This window comes from Chironomus tepperi, unplaced genomic scaffold (genome assembly GCF_022539635.2).
Source record: "Chironomus tepperi strain 1889 unplaced genomic scaffold, CSIRO-AGI_Ctep_v1 contig_354, whole genome shotgun sequence".
NCBI classification, from domain to species: domain Eukaryota; kingdom Metazoa; phylum Arthropoda; class Insecta; order Diptera; family Chironomidae; genus Chironomus; species Chironomus tepperi.
The window spans coordinates 3,090,248-3,112,077 of NW_027226476.1; the positions used below are offsets into that span (position 1 = coordinate 3,090,248).

The 21,830-nt window shown below is 32.4% G+C and overlaps 3 protein-coding genes across 3 annotated transcripts; all 3 read left to right on the forward strand.

Moving 5' to 3' along the window:
* Positions 1-239: 239 nt before the first annotated feature.
* LOC139094637 (arylalkylamine N-acetyltransferase-like 2) lies at positions 240-1,467 on the forward strand. Its single transcript, XM_070645764.1, has one exon. It carries the CDS (start codon positions 275-277, stop codon positions 917-919), a length of 645 nt encoding a protein of 214 aa, XP_070501865.1. The 5' UTR covers positions 240-274; the 3' UTR covers positions 920-1,467.
* A 17,195-nt stretch (positions 1,468-18,662) lies between these two features.
* LOC139094422 (arylalkylamine N-acetyltransferase-like 2) lies at positions 18,663-19,442 on the forward strand. Its single transcript, XM_070645460.1, has one exon. It carries the CDS (start codon positions 18,663-18,665, stop codon positions 19,440-19,442), a length of 780 nt encoding a protein of 259 aa, XP_070501561.1.
* A 927-nt stretch (positions 19,443-20,369) lies between these two features.
* Positions 20,370-21,166, forward strand: LOC139094572 (arylalkylamine N-acetyltransferase-like 2). Its single transcript, XM_070645661.1, has one exon. It carries the CDS (start codon positions 20,405-20,407, stop codon positions 21,077-21,079), a length of 675 nt encoding a protein of 224 aa, XP_070501762.1. The 5' UTR covers positions 20,370-20,404; the 3' UTR covers positions 21,080-21,166.
* Positions 21,167-21,830: the final 664 nt, after the last annotated feature.

Consider the following 21,830-nt stretch of genomic DNA (forward strand, 5'->3'; position numbering starts at 1 on the left):
CAACATTTTTCATACATACATAAACTGTGCAATTATCGTATAACACATTGAGTACTAAATACAACAATTTATAACTTTGATAAGAAGTAATCAATGAATGTTCATATACAAAACTCTATGCTTGTATTGTCATATGTGTTTCTGTTTTTGACAGCTTCACACAAGCTTGATATCAGAAAAAAATCCCCGCGATAAAGCCAAAAAAACATTTTTTGTTCAGTATTGTACATAAAGTCATATGAAGTAGCTCGCTCAGACTTCAATTATCAAAAAAATGAGTGAAATATCATTCCGCGTTGCAAGTGAATCAGAAAATGATAAAGTCCTTGAATTTCTGCGTGAACATTTTTTCCCCGAAGAGCCAATAAACCGAGCTTATCCTAGTGAGGATGACAGCATGGAGGAAGAATTTCTGTTATCATTATTACCTCAAGGCAATATTTTAATGGCTATTGATGCTTCTAATAAAAATGATGAAATCGCCGGTCTAGCATGTATAGGAGAAATCACTAAAAACTATTCAAAAGAGTCATGGGAAGAGTCAGAACAGACGACAAACATAAAATGGCGTGATATTTTAAAATTCATGTCTCACATTGAGGCAAAATCGAATGTTTGTGAGCGATATGGTGTTGAGAAAGCCATTCATCTGCATGGTGTGACTGTTAATAAAAAATATCGTGGAAAATCTTTAGGCAAAAGGCTCTTCGAGGAATGCTTTCATATTGCGAAAATGCGTGGCTATACGCTCGTCAGTGCTGATTGCACTTCAATTTATTCCGTCCACATAGCACAATCAACTGGCATGGAGTTTGTATCGATGGTAACATATGATGAATATCATGAAAAAATTGGATATAAGCTCTTTAATCCAATTCTTCCACATGTTGAAATCAAATCATTTGTGAAGAAATTGTGAGGCATCAAAACAAAATTCAATTAAAAAAGACTGAAAAGTGACAAAAATTAGGCAGCAACAGACAAACACTCAAAAAAATTCATTGATGATTAATCACATATTAGTTACGTAATTAGAGTCTACGTCTGAAGGTTACGCGATAAGACGTTATCGTGGAGTTCGGGGTAGCCGTATAAATGCTGATAAGTACAAGTTTAAACAAAAATATAAATAAAGTTGGATGTAACAAATAATAAAGTTTTAAATATGTTATTAAGAAGCCCGGAAAGCACACGCTGTAGAAATGGTCGAAAATCAGGCACTCGGTGAGTGTTCTTTTGTCCCCAGGTCAGCGTGACTTTGACCCCAGACCAGATTTGATGATTACAGGTTTCAAGCCATAGTCATTTCAGCCTGAGCCTAGATTTTGTGCTATTTCAATTTCGTGTGCTCTCCGGGACAGGTCAGGCACTGTATTCATGTGATTTTCAGTATTATTGAATTAAAAAAATGCAAATATTTCAATTTCTGAGACAATAAAATGTCAATGCAAATCTGCCAAATAATAATACATCCTCAATTTATAGTCACAAAACTTCCTCTAATTAAAATCATTAATTTATGTGAAGACATTTTATTGCAGAACATCCACACAACAAAAAAAGGAAGAGATTTGAAAAAAGAAGAAAAATTATCTTCCTGGCGTCCAAAAAGTAGTTTTTAAATGGTCCATTTATTATTGTCTTCATCTCCATTCCATTTATCTCCTATATGAGCAAATTTTTATGTGTATATCTGTGTATACAATTAATTATTACTGACAGCATAGCAATTTTCATTTATTTTTTTGTGCTGGCCGAATGACCATAAAAATTATAAACGGCACACTTTCACACATCTAATTACAAGTGGCATTACATACAGGACAATTTATTGATGACGCAACGATAATTTAAGATTTTATTTCATTCTCATTCAATTGCTACAGATGCAATAGATATAGCATGCCAAAAATGCTTGTTGTGTGTCGCAAATTGTAAGAGATTTAAATTACAAATTGAATTTATTACTATGGCATCTTAAATTATCTTATTGACAATGGTCATTAAGCCACAACCCCTTTCACTTTTCCATCAGGTCAAGTCAATTGAGTTGAATATTAACGACGAGGAGTTATGGTTAATCAGAAGCCATAACCGTGGTATAGGCCAAAAAGTCAATCAAGGCAATAAACCATTTCGAATTTAATTATTTTATATGATTCTCCGTTTGGCCACAGCTCATTTTCATTTTCCCTATAAATTGTCCATCTCACTCCACATACATCCAATCATTTTCACCTTTTACTCTCACACTTAATGCTCTTTAATTTGGAAAAAACATATTTTATGTGGCTATTATCATTGTTGGCAAAATTGATGGGCATTTAACCAAATTACTTCGCTTCCAAATTAATATTGCTTCTTTTTTTTTACTCCCCGCTCAATTCCATTCATTGATTCATTCATTCACTGTCTGCTATTAATGGCCAATGATGATGGTCAAAAAAATGTATATGGAGGATGGGAGATCAATAAAAATAATAAAGCTTACCACTTGCCACCTATATAATATTGATGACGCTCAATAGTCATTTGCACTCTACTTCATTTTTATGCTCATGTTTATGTATATGCTTGGTGGTGAAGTTTGATCACGCAAAATATGGATAATTATCAAAAATTGATGAAAGTTGCAAAGATTATCTCACTAAGCCGCTTAAAAGTTATTAAATCTTATTGCTTATGATGTGACATAAGTTCCACAAATGTTTGTGATTTTAATTAATTTTTTGTCTGTAGTTTAATCAATTTTTTAGGTGAATTGTGTCTGGACAGTGAAAAATTTATATGAAATATTGATGAATTTTTGTTGATTTCTTTATTGATGATCAAATGCGTTCTTTATTTGGCATGATTGCTTTAAGTTTTTCGCTGAGTTTGGCATGATACAAACTCGACGCTGATTAGTTGACGGATTTTCTTTAGTTTTGCAGTTAAATACAAATTACTTACTTACTTAGGTTGCTGACCATACAGATCAATTTTGATCCATGTTCCTTATAGTCAAAAGGTGAATAAGGCAGACTGTATCGCTATCTTCCGTCAGTTAATTTTCTATATCAAGTGCAATTGCGTGCAATACTGTCCCAATCGACAAATTTCTTCCGAGAGTTCTTTGATCGTCCAAGAGTTAAATCCAAAATACGACCAAATTTTCTCTGAAATTCTTCCTGAAATCTCTGAGGATATCCTCTTAAATATCATAAAATGTAATAATCATTAAATATTTTTCTTTAACAAGAAGAACAGACTAGGAATAGGCGATCCGATGTTTAATTGTATAGTAGATGACTTTTTTCGAATTTACCATATAATGTCAATCTTGTAAATAGGCGTACGATCGACTTTTCGCAGCCTGTTCCACTTTGGTTTAGGTTAGACTATGCTTGGACTCCACGGGCTATATCAGTGTTTAAGTTATGATCTATGACTATCCATAAAAAATTCAAAATATTACAGCCTTTAAAATATGAATTCAATCATAGCTAATAGACCATCTAAGCAATATTTCACTTTAGATTCCTAAAAAGTCATTAATAGATAAACGAGGGGGAAAGCAAATTAATTAATAAACAAGAAATTGAGCTTCGTATCTCAATTAAATATGACATGAACAAGCAGAAAATGATATAAAAGTTATTAAATATCCTTCATAATCGTCTCAATCTCCTTGATTTTTATTGCATCGAAAAACGAAAGAGAAACGAACGGAATTGGAAAAAAATCATAAAAAAGAATTTTCCTCTGCTTCTATTTGCAAAAATTTCCATATTTTTATATCACTTTAATTTGCTCTTCATCTATTGGAATCACAATGTATATTGCTTACATCAGCATTTAATTGCTAAAAGCTCTCATTCATTTACTCATATTTCGAAATTGAGATATCATACAGATTTCATTTCATTTCTTTTTTGCAACATGTACATATAATTTGATTGTGAAATAAAAGAATGAAGCATATATGAATGAAATGTGGATGGAAATAGGAAAAGAAGAATTTATATTTTTATTTCATTAAAATTGCAAGCGTTTGCAATTAATTTGCTTTTAATGAAATTGGTTTTTACCGCAATCACTTTTCTGTGACTTTATCGTCTTTTGTTTCTAACTCCTCATATGTATGCGCAATGTCCAGTAATTTTCATTGTTTGTTAATTCCTTTATTCCATCTTCTAACCGCACACATCACACCATTTGAAACTGAATCAAAATTTAAATAATTATACGAGATGAAAAAAAAATTGCAAGCTGTTCAAGGTGGGGGTGGATTGATGATGATGTTTCATACTCTGTTGCTTTGTTCCTTACCTAGTCGTCCCAGAGCTACATTAACCTGGACAATCAGATCCTTTCATTCACTAGAATTACTCCATTAAAATCCAACTAATCCATAATTGCTAGACTCAAATCATTTCTTTTATAGACGTCACTCACATCCATCCCTTCATCATACGAATGACAATATGTGTACGAAAAATTACACAAAATCTGCATAAAGAGTTTGATTGAAAAAATATGATTTACGGTTCCTTTTTTGGTGTTAAATTAAACGTTTGTTTTAACATTGAAGCATATCCACTTGTGCTACATGCCCACAGGACAATTACTTTACTTCCTTATTGTTTTAAGATAAAAAAAATTACTATCTACCGCAATCACATGTACTTTTTAAATGAATGGAATATCCAACAGTGCTGAGTCAATTCATTTTCCATTGGATGAATATAAAATTCATTTGTTGGATGTCTAACGACAGGGATGGAATTGAAATTGTTTCAATTTTATTGAGATGGTAATAAGGAGGTGACTCTGTGGTGTATTGGCTTTATTATGAGGAATTTAAGGGCCGTTTTGGGTGCTAATACAAATTATTGAGTTAGAGCTATGAAAGACCCCATCCACAACTGAACTACAGCATAAAATTCCAACTCTGACCTTAAAAAATGTTTCATTCATCCATTCTATAGACATTTACAAAAGTTTTGCTAATGACGCATTTCACACTGTGAGGAAATCTATAAATTATTCTTCCATTGAAAAATGTGCTTCACATTCAGGATGATTTTTTTTAAGGCACTTTATCACACTTCCATTTAAGAATTAGGACAGAAAATTATTTTAATGAAATGAAAAATGTTAAATTTTTTTTTATCACGGACCTGCATAGCAAATTTTAATTAGAGAGACAATTTTTCGTTTCTAAAATTAAATCAAAATGTGTACGAGATGTAATTTTTTTTTGTGTTGTCTGTTGTCATTCCGAAAACACAATTAGAAGTTTTGCTGCAATGAATATAATTTGCAACAAGTTGAAAATGCTTATAAATTAACAATAACAATTGCCGGAGCTATTTCAAAATGCAAAATTGTTGGAACAACATGTACAAATTAATTTAAATTGAATTTCATCAAGTGCCGTCAATCAAGGCACAAACTACTGCTACCTACTTGAAATTTAATGAAAAATTTTTCATTTCACCTCTCCGCCCCACAAACCCCTCCTCCACAAAAATTTTCCAGCATGGCATGATGTTAAAATATATTTTCTGTGGCCAATGTCTGCTACGTATTGCATGTATGCATGCTCATGTGGAGTATAACATAAAATCACAGATTGCATTTTGCAATTAAATATGCAACAATATTGCCCAGACCCCTCAAACTCTCGCTCTCATTGCTCAATAATTCTCTTATTTTGTGAATAAAATTTACCCAAAAACCACCCAATTTCCTACCTATCCTATCATGTATGAATATGCCTTTTACCCCAATCTATTCTATCTACCTTGTCGCACTTGTTATTTATGCATCATAATTACTCTGAACGTATTCCGGAACACATTGAAAATTCCGGATGTAGAAATTTTAATTGTTACTTATTTGTGCTTAATCTTTGTTGAAAATTCTACCTGTGTGTGTCTTTATGTTATTAAAGACACCTTCTGACAATACAGCAATGCCTGTATATTTATAAATTGGTCTTTTATATCCAATAAACAATGAGATAGAGAGAGAGAGCGATGCCTTAAAACCACCAACATTCGCCCACAAGAAAATTTTATTTATCATCATTATTTGTGTTTATAGGAATGGTTCAATGGATTGTCATCTCTTGAGAGAATGGTTGAATGGAATTTATTATTGGATGAAGAGACGGAAGGTAAATTTTTGGTCAGTTAAAAATATTCTTCTTCCGATTTTACTCTATGGCAAATCAGAGATGGATGACTGGGATATGCTCAATTACTAATTCGATTTCCTGATTATGGGAAAATGTGATTTTGAATGATTTTCGGTGCATTAGTATTTAAATGTGATGGTTGGGAGATTTTATAGGATTTTTATTGGAATCAATTGTGATGAGTGCTTCTTATTTTGTGTAGCAGAAAGTATATTAAGTGATTATGGTGATGCAAATAAGATCAATAATGCTTGAATTATGGAAACAGTTCAATGAATGAGGGTTTTGTTAGATCTTCCACTTAAATCAAGACATACAGGATGAAGTTGTATCTAAACTCCTTCTTTGGATGACATTCCTGCCATACATATCAATTGTGATGCATGGCTTCCCTTAGATTACACCTAAAGCTGGCACTATCACTGAATTTCATTTCTCAGCCTGTAATCCTGCCTGAAGTCCACACTAGAAGAGTTTGAGCTTCTATTGCAGTGCATATCGGGTCTTGAATCCATCATTTGATGTGTTTAATTACAAAAGGCACAGAGCCAATCTGACACGAAGCCACCTTAACTCCCAATTTCTCACATGCAATTCACAATTCTACATCCTTTCCAACCCCCTCCTATTCTCCGTTCCTTCTTTATTTTAGTCAAAAATGCTTTCCATTAAAAAATCTTTCCTCATCCGATTTTTATTGTGGCAACAAATGAATTAAATCCTAAAATAACTTTTCATTTTGTTTTAGAAATATTTTGTGTATATGTGAAAGTATAAAAAATATTTTTTATTTAGCATTCAAGTCATGAATAATGTACAAAATTGTTTTCATTTGCCACAAAAAAAGAGAAAGAATATTTTTATACCAAAAAAAGAAAAGAGATGTGGAGTAGGAAGAAGAATTGAAGGCCCTTCCTCATCCATAATTGCTTGCAATAAAAGAACACGATCTTGCGGCACAAAATTATGTCATTTATATTTGCTGTCATGCGCTACAAATCAAGAGAACGGGATTTTTTTTGTTTTTCTTTTCTTGATTTTCATTTTTATTATTTCTTCTTGTTATTGTGCTCATTGACTTTAATAGTTTAAGCAAGTCGCCGCATAAACATTATTTTCTTGAGGCTTGCTGCAGTCCTTGTGGGAAATTTTTGTTGGATTGTCCTATGCTTTAATCTTTTTAATGACTAAATTAAACATAATTCGATGATTTGTCGCAGTTCGACATCTTAGCAGCAACTCAACTTGAGTACTGACTCTTCATAGTCCTCAACATACTAAGAGTAACTGAACTACTAGTTACTAGTGTCTTATAGTATAGAATTGTGTCAACTAGTAACTAGACAAGTATTTACTAAGATCTAGGCTCAAATGAGAACTTCTCACATTATAATCCCGACATATCACTAACCAGCCCATCAATTTCCCCCAAACACATCCCTAAGGATCTTCCCAAACCAAATCAAGAAGTAGATTTTCATTAAAACTTACAAAATGTAACATAATGCCTTTTCATTACTAACATAAACTATATCCCATTCATCTTTTCGACTGTTTGGCAATTTATGTTGCTTCGTCCCACACCACCGAATGTCATCACCGTCTAAATTTCATTCACTTAAGGCTGGATGTTTAGTGCAAAACAAGACAAATAAAATTCAATTCGAATATGTAAAACTAAAAATTTTTGCTATTTTCTTAAGCAAATTTATTTATTTTTGTTTTAAAGGAATGGAAACAAAAACACACAAAAAGCCAGTAAAATGCGACATAAATCTTAAGTTGCCGTTTTCTTTCTCGTACTCGGCAACATCAACATAAATTAGAATTGTTTCGTTATATACATATTTTGCATGAAGAATTTTTTTTATGTTCTCATTCGCAAGTCGCGTCGTTTGCGATTTTTTATGTCGTTCGCGCTATGTTTGTTATTAATAAAAATATTGTTGTTGTGTTCAGACCCTGAAAAAAGTGAAGTATTTTACAATGAAGGGGCGAGTGAGAAAGATAGATTGGGACAAGAATGGAAAGATGCTTTTTCATATTTTTTTTTCTTCTCATTCATGACATTAATAAATTTGTTGTTATGTGCTTTGTGCTTCTTACTACTGCTTTTGGTGCTGTTGCTCTTGCCTCTTGTTACAACAGTTATGTCGTTATGCTATTGTGTAGATGAAATGAGATGGGTTTTGGCGTTGAATAAATTTGCAGGGTTTGATTTAATTTTGATTATTTCTTTTTTCTTTCGAGGCGATGAGTTTTGGGTCTGTTGCTGATTTGGTTAGGCTTCAACCACATGCACTGCATCTGATGATTTATAAATCAATTAAATCTGTTTTGGAATCGAAATTTAAGGCCTAATTACTTATTTATCCGGAAAAACACAACGCATTTGCTAGAACAACGTTAAGTCGCCGTGTTGACGTTAAGACGCGAGACTACTCGGACTGCTGATCCATTTTTTGATCGAATTTTCCGAAAATTCGGTTTTCTGTATTGTGCTACTCAGGTTAACAAGACTGGCAGATAAATTATGATTCATGATCTCCTTCACATAGCAACTGAGCCTGTCAACCACTTGCCGACTTCCAATACCAAGAGCTATCCTGTCTCCTACTCATACCAACTGCAATCCTGTCTCCAACTCCTTTCCCTATCACCCAATAAACAAAATTCAGCAACAAATTAACAAACCTCTCTAACATCCCACAAAACCCTGTAGCACTTCATAATTTTTAGAACTTAATATCTCATAAAGAAGCATATACACATACTCAATACATTCATCTTAAAAGTATTTCATTTTTATTTTTTTTCATGAGAAAAAAGCGACTATAAAATTCTTGTCTTGAATGAAAAGAATAAAGAATAAAAAATTGCTCTATCGCTCGTTCCTCACAGTCGTCAATGTTCTCAGGAATAAGACAGAATTGTTATGATGTTTACAATCCTTAAGTAAGTGAATGAATAAAGAAAATGCGAAAAGCAAATTTGAGACATAAATTTTTTACTTACATTTTTTTCTTCTTCCCTTTTTTTTATTTAAACCCGTTTGTTGTTATGTTGGCAGGCGATATCTACATTGGTGGATAAAGTGAATCACGAACAAGCTATAAGGCGAAATAAAAAGGAAGACTGGTGGGAAAGTTAGTTGATGATGTAAAGGAAAAGGTGCATTTTTAGTGGGTTAAGCTATGGTTGACTGGTCTAGCTGATATGCTGAATGGTCTTGATGACAAAATGGTCAAAGCTTCAATATCAAGCTATTGCAACACTGACACAGCAGCTGAATATCACCTCGTTATACTAGAACGTGCGTCTTTGATGACATCAGTCATTCCATTCCCTCAAAATTCAACGAATCCAAAATACTGGCTAAAAACGAAAAGATTAAGAAAAGACACTGGAATGAGAACTTTCAACAGCACATGAAAGAGAAGAAAAAGATAAAAGCAAGCATGGATGGGAGTAAGAAATATTATTTAGAAATTGCAAGTTACATTAAATTTAACTTTATGCCATAAATACGATCAACAACCGTTGCTGCATCTCCACCCATCTTTCGTCCCTTCATTCTTTCCTTCCTTAAATGCCACATGAGAGTTCATTTTTCATTTCTTCATTTTTATGTAAGTAAAGAAATGCAAGGTAAAAAGGAAACTTATTTTAAGCTTTTAAATCCCATTTTATGCTGCTGATGCTCTTTCGCATCGTTGGGATATATATTTCTTTTCCCATTCCATCCATTTCCCTCCTTTTTGATTCTTATGAAATGTGTTATGTCTAATGCATTCCTCAAGATTCCACCTCAGTCTCAATTCATTCCTTTTTCCTATCTTTACATCCAGTGTATTACTATATAAACGAGAACGAGATGTGTCTTACAAGCATGTTTCATGCTGTATATTATACATACAATGTGTTTTACCTCAATATTAAATCAAATGTACTTCTTGATGCATCATTTGATGCTTGTATATTCGTTCCACATATTTTTGTTACTTCATTTACAGGAATGATTTATGAGATATTTGAGATGTTTATCAGATTAATATGATGATAATAATGTTCAAAGATTTCATTTTGATTGGATTCTGTTGCTTTTCTGGAAGGATTTCAGAGGATTTGATGAATAATATTAGATAGGTATTATGCAGCAATTGTGACATAGTGCCATAGACATGAGTCATTTGCTTTAATTCCCTTGTTAAATTCTATTATGTACCTACAATAAACTCTTATGCACTTCCTGATTCCCAAGAGATTTTTCGTTCCTTTCTTCATTTATTTCTTGTCCATATCTTACAAAACAAGAATTATTAGTATATATGTAAGTAAAAACATGAGAAATGAACAAATGAATGTCTGCAGAACATACTCAGCATTTGTAATTTATAACGAATTCTACTTTGTCCATTGATATTTCCCTCCTTTCTCTTCCTCTCCATGCTGTTGGAGATAATTAAGAGTATACTGATAACAACTTCTTCAGTATTTAATGTATATATATGTATGATAGAGTCTAGTTGCTTCCCAGCAGTCAGCCAACCAGCCAAAACATTTTACTAGTCGGCAATAAATTATGATGTGCTTAAGTTCCTTATGTAGTTGAACATTTTCTTATTAGGAAGTAGAAAATCATATCGTTGATGGAGAAAATGCCAGGTAGTGTACGTGATACTAGAAAATTGGAAATTTGTAGAAAATTACGGGAAAATGTCAGTAAATGGATTGAATTTGCTCAATAATAGCTGTTGATTTGAAAGTACTTAATAGCCCGAGCTAGCTGAAGGCTTCAAAGGATAGAGTATGTTCAAATATTCCAAAGATGCTCCAGCTAGTTTAGCAATGACCCAAAACTTACAATACCATTATTTGATCATTTAAAAATATTCATATATGTGAACCAAACTATGTGTAAAAATTACAAAAGTCCTCGTGTTATTGATCGAGGGACTTAAGCGCATTTTTGTCCCAGCGATCAGTAATTGATTAATAGATATTAATAGGAATCAATTTTCCTACCATAGAAACAGATCCAACAGGATCCATACAACTTCCAGACTCACAATATCAAGATCCAGTAAGATCCAGATCACTTCCAAACCCATAAAAACAAGATCCAGTAGGATCCAGATTCACAAAACAAGATCCAGTAATTCCTTATAACTTCCAGGCCCACAAAAACGAGATCCAGTAGGATCCAGGTCACTTCCATTTAATTTCCTAACTCACAAAAACAAGATCCAGTAGAATCCAAGTCACTTCCAGACCAACAAAACCAGATCCAGTTAATTCCAAGTTACCATAATAGAAATTTAAGCATTTCATCATATAACGGATTTTAATAATTTAAACCTCATAACGGTCAAAAAAAATTCAAATATTGTTCAGTAAACACTATAAAAACATCGAAAAACATTGAAGAACACTGTAAAACAATGAAAAAACGTGTTGATGTTTTTGTTGTTGTTGTGTATGAAAATGAAAATTTGTTAATTATAGTATTTATGCGATGATTTGAAACTTTTAAATGCCCGGCGCCGCAATAACTTTATGGAACTGATCTTTTAAAACCATTCCGAGCTCTCTACGATGTCTAGATAAAAAGTTTTTAACGTCAGCCGAACGACCGAACAAAGTGTCTTATTAAGCTACCTTTTTGAAAAAAATTTCAAAAATGCGCTAAAAACTCACATAACAAACCCGAATCTTTTATTAGATGAAATTTCGAACAATATTTCACTCTAGTTTGCTTCACTAGGTTCATATCATTTTTCGTTGGCTCTCTATTCATTTTTTTCCTCTTTCTTTCTTGAGTAACAAAGTGGCATCCTTTGAATTTCAATGAGATGAACTATGATCTATGAGTGAATATGTAACAAACAATGGTTGAAAGAAACGGAAGGTGGAGGAAATATTGGATGTCCATCTGAGTTAATTTTAGTCTTAAGAGACTATTTTTCATCAGGAGCTGACTGCAGTATGTGCTCTTAAGCTATGATTTTCAATCTTTTTAGAGAGCACCACAGAAGACTCTGTACTCTGGCTGAAACCCAACCTCAAGCTTGACTCACAGATTTCTCGTCTTTTCTACGCCTTGTGTCTTCAAGATCGAGTACAAATCTTCACGACACATGGATTAATGCGACGACAATATAGTGAATTATGAGACTGGACCCTGCTTAGGACATAGCTTGAGTATCAATTCTAACAACTCAACCTCAGATGAAGCCAAAGCATTCAAAAAGTCCACAAAAATGCAGATAGTCAGCCATTAAAATATGTAAATCAGGAAGATGAGTAAATGCGATGAGGTAGAAAAATGGACGTGAATAGAGAAGAAAAAGTTAGTTAAACGACCAAGATTCAAATTTTTCATTTTTCTTTCCCTTTTTTTTATCATAAAATGCACATGAATTGAGTGAGTTTTTTTTTCTTATTGTACGTCCATTTCATGCATTATCATACATGATTCACGGACATTATTACAAAAGAAATCATTCCATTATCCCATTGTGCTATTCTTCATTTCTCATAAGAGATGATGATGATGTCGGTCAAAGACTAGAATAGGCAAGTAGTGAGAAAAGAGAATCATCAGTTTGAAGCATTAGACATTAATAAAATACTATTTACCCCATCTTATGTTACCATCATAATAATATTATTCACATAGCCTCCATAGTGTCGTTGATGCCAGCCAAAGACTCAAATGGAATGGGAAGACGAAAAAAGCATTTATTTCAAAAACTGCCTTACTTCTGTTGCTGCTGTTTGAATTAGAAACGAGGCTTATACTCGACTCTTCAGATGAAGCGAGAAAAATTATATTTTTTTTTGTTCCTTTTCCCACTTCTCTTCATTCTTTATTTTTTATGTGATGTGTGTATTTGGCACACTATTGCCTCCATTGAGGATATAAATGAATGTGTAGATATGCTTCTGCTGTTCTCTTATATTTTTTTTGTGCGCGCCAGGCACTTTCACAAGTGATAAATGACATTTTTGGGAGAACGATTAAGAGAAGAGCGAATAATTTATTTTTCTTTTTTTTTGTGTGCCACTTGAAACTTTTCTTCATCTTATGAGACGCGTTTTATTGCATCCAATGATGCCTCGTACATATACGAGCAATTTTCTTGTTTCTCTGTACGACCATTTACCAGCATTTTAAGAAATAAGAGATAAGATACAGAGAGAGAGAAGAGGAGCTGAGGGACATTTAAATGTATTAAATTATAATGCTACATCCTTTCCATTCTCATTTATTATTGTCGCTATTAAGGGAAATAATATTGTGCATGTGAGGAAATCGGTGTAGAATGAATGAGCTGTTTTCGGTGAAAAATCTGCATTAAAATATTGAAAAATTCAAATAGTGGCTTATACACGAAAAGCATTTGATATTAGAAATTGGCAAACGGCAATCAGCATCAGATGCCAACTAAGAGAGGTCATGGATCACGAAAATGGCGTTTCTAAGCTACTGTGACTATGGCATCGGATCACATTCGATACATTATGCAGCCTGGAGTGCAAGATGGATAAAAAATCTTTCGAAATTAATTCATTACTGATCAGTTATTAGTTTAATTGAGTCACTTAGTCATCGTCCGCTCCTTAACTGCATTCTGTCCAACATCAAATCACAAGCACGTGTCCACAATCCACAATACCCCAAAACACAGCAAAATTTTATGAGGTAAAAAATCACAGCCAAATTTAAAATGCTCCCAATTGCCCGTCCTCATCGATAAAACTATGAAAATATATTCACTGACAAAAGTTAAATGTTCCTTAGTCAAAATAAACAAATAGTATAAAATTTGTGCTACTCTAGTGGAAAAAAACCTTAAAAAGTAATCGTCTTATTTCGAAAAAAAGGTTCGATATCAATTCTCAGTATTAAAAAAAGAAGGAAGGCGAAGGAAAAACATTAAAATTTTACTGATGCTGTGTATAGAGGACTGCAAAGAAAAACAATGTTTTGAAATCTGATAGCTTTGACACTGAGTTTTCACTTCTGCTCTGTAGAGACAAGACATAGAAGAATGAGAAGAACGGCAACTTGTTTCAATTTGTTTAATGATAGAAATTAAGTGGAAAAATTATTCAAATGGAATCAAAAATATTTGTTTTTCTTTTATTTTTCCTCAATGTTTGACATCAGCAAAATGAATTTATTTAAACTTAACATGGAAATATATTGGAAATGAGGAACAAATGATGTTTATTTTTAAGGCAGAATATTAAATTATTACAGAAATTTAAGTAATTAAAGGGATATTTTATTTATTAATTTGGAATATTTTATTTGAATTGTAAATTGACTTAGGCTTGAAGAACTTGTGTTTTGTGGGTTGCCTACTTTTGTGGTGAATATTTGTATCAACAAGTCGTTTTATAGTTATTAAATTAACATAGAATGAAAAATAAATTAAATCAAAAAATGGATTTACCCGAGCAACATTTGACTTGCATTTGGAAGCCATGTGGCTTCTACACGAAGGATGATTTCATATGGTAATAGTTCATCCCTCATTTGAGTTACTTGAGTTAACAACAATTCAAATTTCCCATGAGCCAGTTTTTTACAGTTTCTTAAGCTATACTCCTTAGTATGATTCTCAGGCTACAGGTATATACTCCTATTAGTATGTGACATAATGTTAATCGAGAAGCTGTCTTCGGTCTACATCACATGACCAAGTGTACAAAAATACGTTAGAATTAACCATCAATCGGACATTGAATTGCCATCAACTAGTTAAATTGCCAAAGCTAACCAAGTGAAAATCATCAATCTGTACATGCTGTGATATTCTGAATTTCAAAAATATTCAAGCTCATAATCAACTTTAAGATTCCTTTAAAAATCCTCAACTACGAAATATATTTTAAGTCAAATTATTCTTCGGAAACTCTTAACTTTATTTCCTTTATACATTTTTTTCTTCATGAGTAATAAAGCAATAGGGAAATTAAGTTTCAATAACAGTTTCGGCTTGTTATGTACTCGAATTATTTTACGACATTGAGAAAACTCGATGATGGCATTAAAAGGGTTAAAAACGGTTTCTTTGCCTTTAACGAGACTAACTCGGCCAGAATTTTCTTTCTTGAAGTTCCTTCCTTTATAACAGATTTGTAAGCGACTGAGGAGGTATGGACTGACTCAAAAGAATGAGGGTGGAAGTAAATTCTGTTTTACTTGCCCAACTCATTTTTTTCTCCCGACTGTCCTATGTAATATCGTTTAATGGAGTTTTATTTATTTTTTTAAGCTTTATAGAATTTATTTTTTTTGTTCCTCCTTCTATTTTACTTCCACTTCATAAAAAATCATTTTCTGTATATTTTGCCAACAGTTTTCATCAGTTTCTGTTGAATTTAAATTGAATATCTTATCATCATTTAGAATTTACGCTTTTGTGATTCGTGTTATTGTTGTTCCTCTGTCCTTACTGTGTCAACTTTTTTTTTCATTCTTTCTTTTCTTCCAGCCCATTAGACTCTTTTTTTTCTCGTCGCGCGATATCAGTTAATTGATTGTGATGAAAAAAATCTCATTTTTTATTTCCTCTTTTTTCCACTTAAAAAGAAGGGGCAAAATTACTTTGAGATGGACATTATTAAGAGCTTGTTTACTTACATCTAAATGCTCTATCTCTCAACCCACAGTGAATGTTGATGAATACGACGACAGCGATTGAATAAAAAAAAAATAACAAGGACGAGTGAGGGAAAGGAGTCTTTTTTTGTGTAGCATGTTTATTGTAGATGAGGAGGAAGATTGACTGAATCATTTTTGTCTTGAGCCTATGTGTCTTTGAATTGAATTGGATTTTTCCTTGTGCATGCTGCAATTGCCTTTAACATCCTAATGTCAGTTAAAGTTGTGAAGCTTTCTTCCATCTGATTTTGAACTAGGGTTGACAAGGCTCTTGTTTAGAAACCGATTCAACTAGAAACAGACTTTCCAAAGGAAAGGAAAAGAAAGGAATCCAACTGGAGTCCTATTCCCGAAGTCTTGTGACCAAAACCCCCAATTTATTAATTTTGCTATCTATACAGATCGATTATGATTCATAGACATGCTTAGATGACCTTTGAAACCTGCTAGCATTTGACAATCGTCAGCTTGTAGTTGGATATGCCAGTATTACAAAATCAATCTCTATGTATTCCATATCGAGCTACCTTGGCTCAATATCACTCAGTTATAGTCTAAAGGCAAGCTAAACTCCTGGAAGGAAGCTGTCGATAGGGACAGCATTGCTTTTGGTATTGGCAATTGGCAGGCCGAGGCGGGCGATAGAACCAGTTATAGGCGAAATCTGCGAGAGGCCATGGATCATAGTTGATCTGTACGGCCAGCGAAGTAAGTAAGTAAGTATAGTCTGAAGGCAAGCAATTGAATAACTCAGACCCAAAAATGCGTTCAAGCCATTTCAAATCGATTTAAAATTTCGCAATCTTCTCTTTATATAAATATTTTTCTTTTTTGACTGACTTCCCTCATTTATTTGCTCATTTTTTCCTAATTCAATTTTCAAAGAGAAGTTATTTTAAAGGGTTATAATGTTGTCTATTTTTTATCCACTGTCCCTGAGTTGGTTGCGGAAAATGACTGTAAAATTAATATCATTTTGTCAAAGTAAGAAGTAATGTAAGTAAGCAAGTAAAATTCAAACCAGTTAAAAGGACATGATAAAAATCAGTCGCTCAAAAAAAAGGGAAGGAAAAAATTAAAAAAAAAAGTTTTTGTATCTTCTTATTTTACATTTTGCAGGAATTTTCATTAAGTTGATTCCTTCTTTTTACTTCGTCCCTTAAGATGGGACGATGTCACGGAATTACTGCATTATTTTTACAAAAATTACTTTAGTGGTTGGGGAAATTTTCATATTTTTAATAAATTCAATCATGATGAGTCAGGAATGCAGGAATTATTCAATTATGGTTGAGAACGTTCCTATCTAGACTCATATGACTTGCATATGACAAATTAGATTGACATGTAAATGTACAAAAATTCCCAAAACTAACTTTAATTAATCTCAATTAATATTCCAATTCCCATTGTCACACTTTAATTGGCAAATGTTTTTTGTAGTAGATTTTTGCAACATACTTTCTAATTTATTTTGTATTCGTGTGTTGGAATGAGTGTCTAAAGTGTTGATGTATTTGTGAGTAGTAAGATTATTAATGAAAGTTTAAGAGTTCAGTATGCGTTGTGCATGTGATGAAGCATGAGTAAGTCGCGTAGTGTACTAAATAATTAGATAAATTAAGGAATAAAAGTCAAGGTCGTTCATATTTTTGAAATTCAAAAGTAATTCCAGACATAATAAATTGAGTATCTTCTGTAAGTTACATTTTAGTACATAAACCAGTAGTGGACAACCAGTACACGGCACATTAGTGTTCCGCCAATATTTGGCCATAAATCTTTTGTATTGTGCGATTTCGGTCGAGGCTTATCACCAAGGTGTGCCACGATAAATAAAAGGTTGTCCACCTCTGATGTAAAGTATTCTTTACCTATTTATCAAACAGACAGCTTGTAAGTTGGATGAATATTCTATTCATTCAATAGTGTGTATTGGAATACTAAAATAATTCAAAATATCGAGTGACGTCATAACTATTTAAAACATGTAATGTTGATAACCAATAGTATTGAAGACAAAGACATAAATCATATTTTCGGTGTTTTGAATTTGATTGATTATTATTGGGACGTCTTTGAATTTCTATTATTAAGGTTTTGTTTGCAAAGGAAAATAGTACATGTCAGTACTTAAAAACGTGAGAATATGTTGAGACTTTGTGTAATAGGTCAACATTCTCATCTTATTATTTACTACATTTACTGCTACACATTCTTTAGTATTTTAAGCAGTCTGCATGGAGAGTAGTAATTTGTAGAAATTATCTAAATGAAGTTGTCTGAAATTAGGTTGAAAAATAAATTTAAACGTCTATGCAATTTTATATGCATTGTTGCTACTGCGGAGTCACTTGAGGGTTCTCTCAAAACCAATGAAGTACTTCCTTGAATCACATTTTATCAGTTATCTATAGACAAACATAAAGTCAATTTTTCATTATCTAGATGCACTTAATGCTGAGAAAATCATTCACTAGATAGCTTTATTAATCCTTTAGGTCAATCTACTCTACATTATCACTATTTATAGATCAATAAAAATCTTTAATCATTCATAATAATAGTTGACCATAATTACAATCCCGCAAAATGTCACTGAACCTCATTCATATAATTTTTAACTATATTATATCTTATCAATAAACTTTATCGCTCTCATGCCATTGTTGTGTACTTTTTTATTATCATTATTTTTTGTTTGCAGAGACATCATAAAAGAAGATTGTATCCCATACATCGACTGCATTTTCAATTTACTCACTCAAAATCCAATCTCTTCAATTTCAATTTCTATCAACAATGTCTGACATCATAATAAGAATAGCTGATGAAGCTGATTTATCAGAAATTGTAAGCTTTATTGAGTTGCATTTTGTAAATGCGGAACCAAGTTTAACAGCATATCAGTTGAAAGATGAAAATAATCAATTGGCAAGTTCAGATGAAGATGATGATAAATTTATAAGAGAATGTATTCTCAATGAAACTTCATTTGTTGCACATGACATAAGGAATCAACTTGTTGGAATTTGTATAGCTGGCAAAATTGGACCGAATGAGCACATAGAGTCATTGAAAATGGCGAATGTTGTAAACGATCGAAAATTTGCTGATACTTTGAAATTTTTAGCATTTATTGAGGAACGAGCAGATGTCTGTAATCGTCTTTGTGTACCTGAGTCACTTCATCTTCACATGATTAGCGTTCATGAAGATTATTATGGTAAAGGAATTGCTGGAAAGCTATTTAAAGCTTATTATGAAAATGCAATAAATAAGAAATATTTGGCACTGTCTGTTGACTGCACGAGCTACTTTACATCGAGAATTGCTGAAAGGTACAACATGGAATTGTTATCGACTGTTACTTATGATGAATATAATGATTTTGCTGGCATGAAAGTATTTATACCTAAAGAACCTCATACTGTTGTTAGATCTTATGGACTTAATTTAAATAAATTGTATGTTCCTGAACTGAATTTCTTGTTTTTTGATGATATAGACTTAATAATAGCTTTTTATCCATTAATTCGATTGTTCTTTTTGGGAATAAGAACGTATTTCGCAAATAAATAATTATGTCTTGTGATGATTTGAACCTATTTGAACTCTTAGGCACCGTTTCCATATCACAAATGTAGTACTTATAACAAGTGACTTTTTAAAAGTTTTCAGCTATTTTTAGCAATTAATTATTGCTTATAATATTGAAAAACATCACGTTTAGCGTCTGCTATTTATATAAATGGACATTTAATTATTATTGCTCTCACAGAGCATATTTATGAATATATTTCTCAAGAAAAATTTTAAACATCATGAATGACAAGTCATGGATATGTCAAACATTCCCGAAAAATCGAATCACCATTAATTTCTTAAGAATATCACATTTAATTCTTATGCATGAATATTGGACTTTCCATTTGATATGTTGATTAATAGCTGGTTAGCACTATCTATTTTTTATTCTGACCGCTAGGCATGTCGTACGACATAGAAAATTAGTCACAAAAGAATGAGATTAAGAAAGACCCAAACTATGTGTCGCATGAACATGTTATGAGTTTAAAAAGAATCGTAACTATGTCTAAAGGCTCAGTACAAGTTGAAATCTAGAACATAAGTGAGTAAAAATATTTAAAACCTAAATGCAAATTGATAAAAAACACACAAGCTCACTTTCTGTTTTAATCAACATCATTCATAAATATCATCCATCCCACATATTGTTCATCTTTTCCTGTAGATAATATTTACTCAACTACCACACTTTATATTAATTCCAATTAAAATATAAATAAATAAATGACATAAGTATCGGGGTTCATTGGATAACATGCCACGCTGTAGGAAGATTTTAGTATTTTCTAATGAAATGTGCAGCATGTCACATGATTATCAAATGTCCCCTTAGTATTTAACTAACATTCATTTAAAGAAATTCTACTACTTATATTGAGGAAATAAAAAAACTACAACAAATTTTTTAATATGTTTCAGAAATATTTCAGTCATTGATAAGTGTCTGACAAGTGATGAGTGAAATAGTTGTTCATATTGCATCCGAGCGTGACTTGAAATTCATTCATGAATTTCTTTACGATCATTTTCATAATGTTGAACCATTGGAAGTATCGCATCGAATAAAGCATGAGAAAGTGCAACCTAATGATGATTATTTAATGTCCTGCATAAAATGTAATACTACATTAATGGGATTTATCGATGGCATACTTGTCGGTGTGCTAATTGCTGGAACAATATTACCAAATGAGCACGAGAGAAATTTGGAAGCATCAAAATCAATGAAACATGAGAAGCATGCTGACGTTTTGAGATTTTTATCATATATTGATGAGAAGGCAAATTATTGTACTCGTTTGGATATTCCCGAGGCCCTTCATATACACATCGTATCCGTACATCGAGACTATCGTGGACGTGGCATTGCCAATGCACTATTTGAGTATTGCATTGAAAATGGAAAATATTTAAAATATCAGGCACTAACCGTTGATTGTACAAATTATTATACATCCAGAATTGCAGAGCAACGTGATTTCTCATTGATATCGACTGTCACATATGATGAATATCATGAATACATTGGGGAGAAGCTATTTGAACCATCTGAACCACACATGCAAATTAAATCATATGCATTGCTTATTAATAATCAAAATAATGACAATGAGCACATCATTTTATGATAAATTCCTGTCTGATTGTATTATTGAGATATTTGTGAAACGTGTGTATAGACTCTAAACTAAATATTGATTCAGATGCATTAAAAATTCTTTTCATTTGCTGGCTAATTACTTCGTTTTGTACAAAAAAATGAACACACGTGAATTTCAAATATTTTAGCTCTGTAAAGTCGTAAGTAGCTCGTCTGATAGCTGAATAAAAAATAAATCTAATGCTTTTTATACAAAAAATTGAAATTTTTCCTCTAAAGTCATAAAAATGAATTTTCCCTTCTGTAGTTTGCCATAAAGCTATAAAAAAGTTTCAATATGCCTCTTCTCTTCATCGTCAGACCTAATGACACATGAAACAAAAAACCAATTCCAATTTTGCATTTTACAAACAATATGATTCTTTTTCATCAGTTTGTGGCCGAGACACACATGAATTTTTAGAGCTAGACACTTGCTTACTTACTTCGCTGGCTTTATAGTTCAACTGTCATCCATGGTTTCTCTTAGTCGGTGTTTGAAGCTGGCTGTATCGCTGGCTACATTATGCCAAATTCTAGATCTATTTGGTTGTAAATTAAGACCTAAATTGAATCCTGGGATACAAACAGCGTGAATAAGGCGAAAACCCCTATTTTTCCAATTTTACGTCACTTCCCTTTCTAGAATACCGATCAAATATTGTCCAGAATCCATCCTAATTCTCTACATCCCGGGCTAAATCTCTTCTATCATTCACATTTTTTTTGTCCTCTCTAAA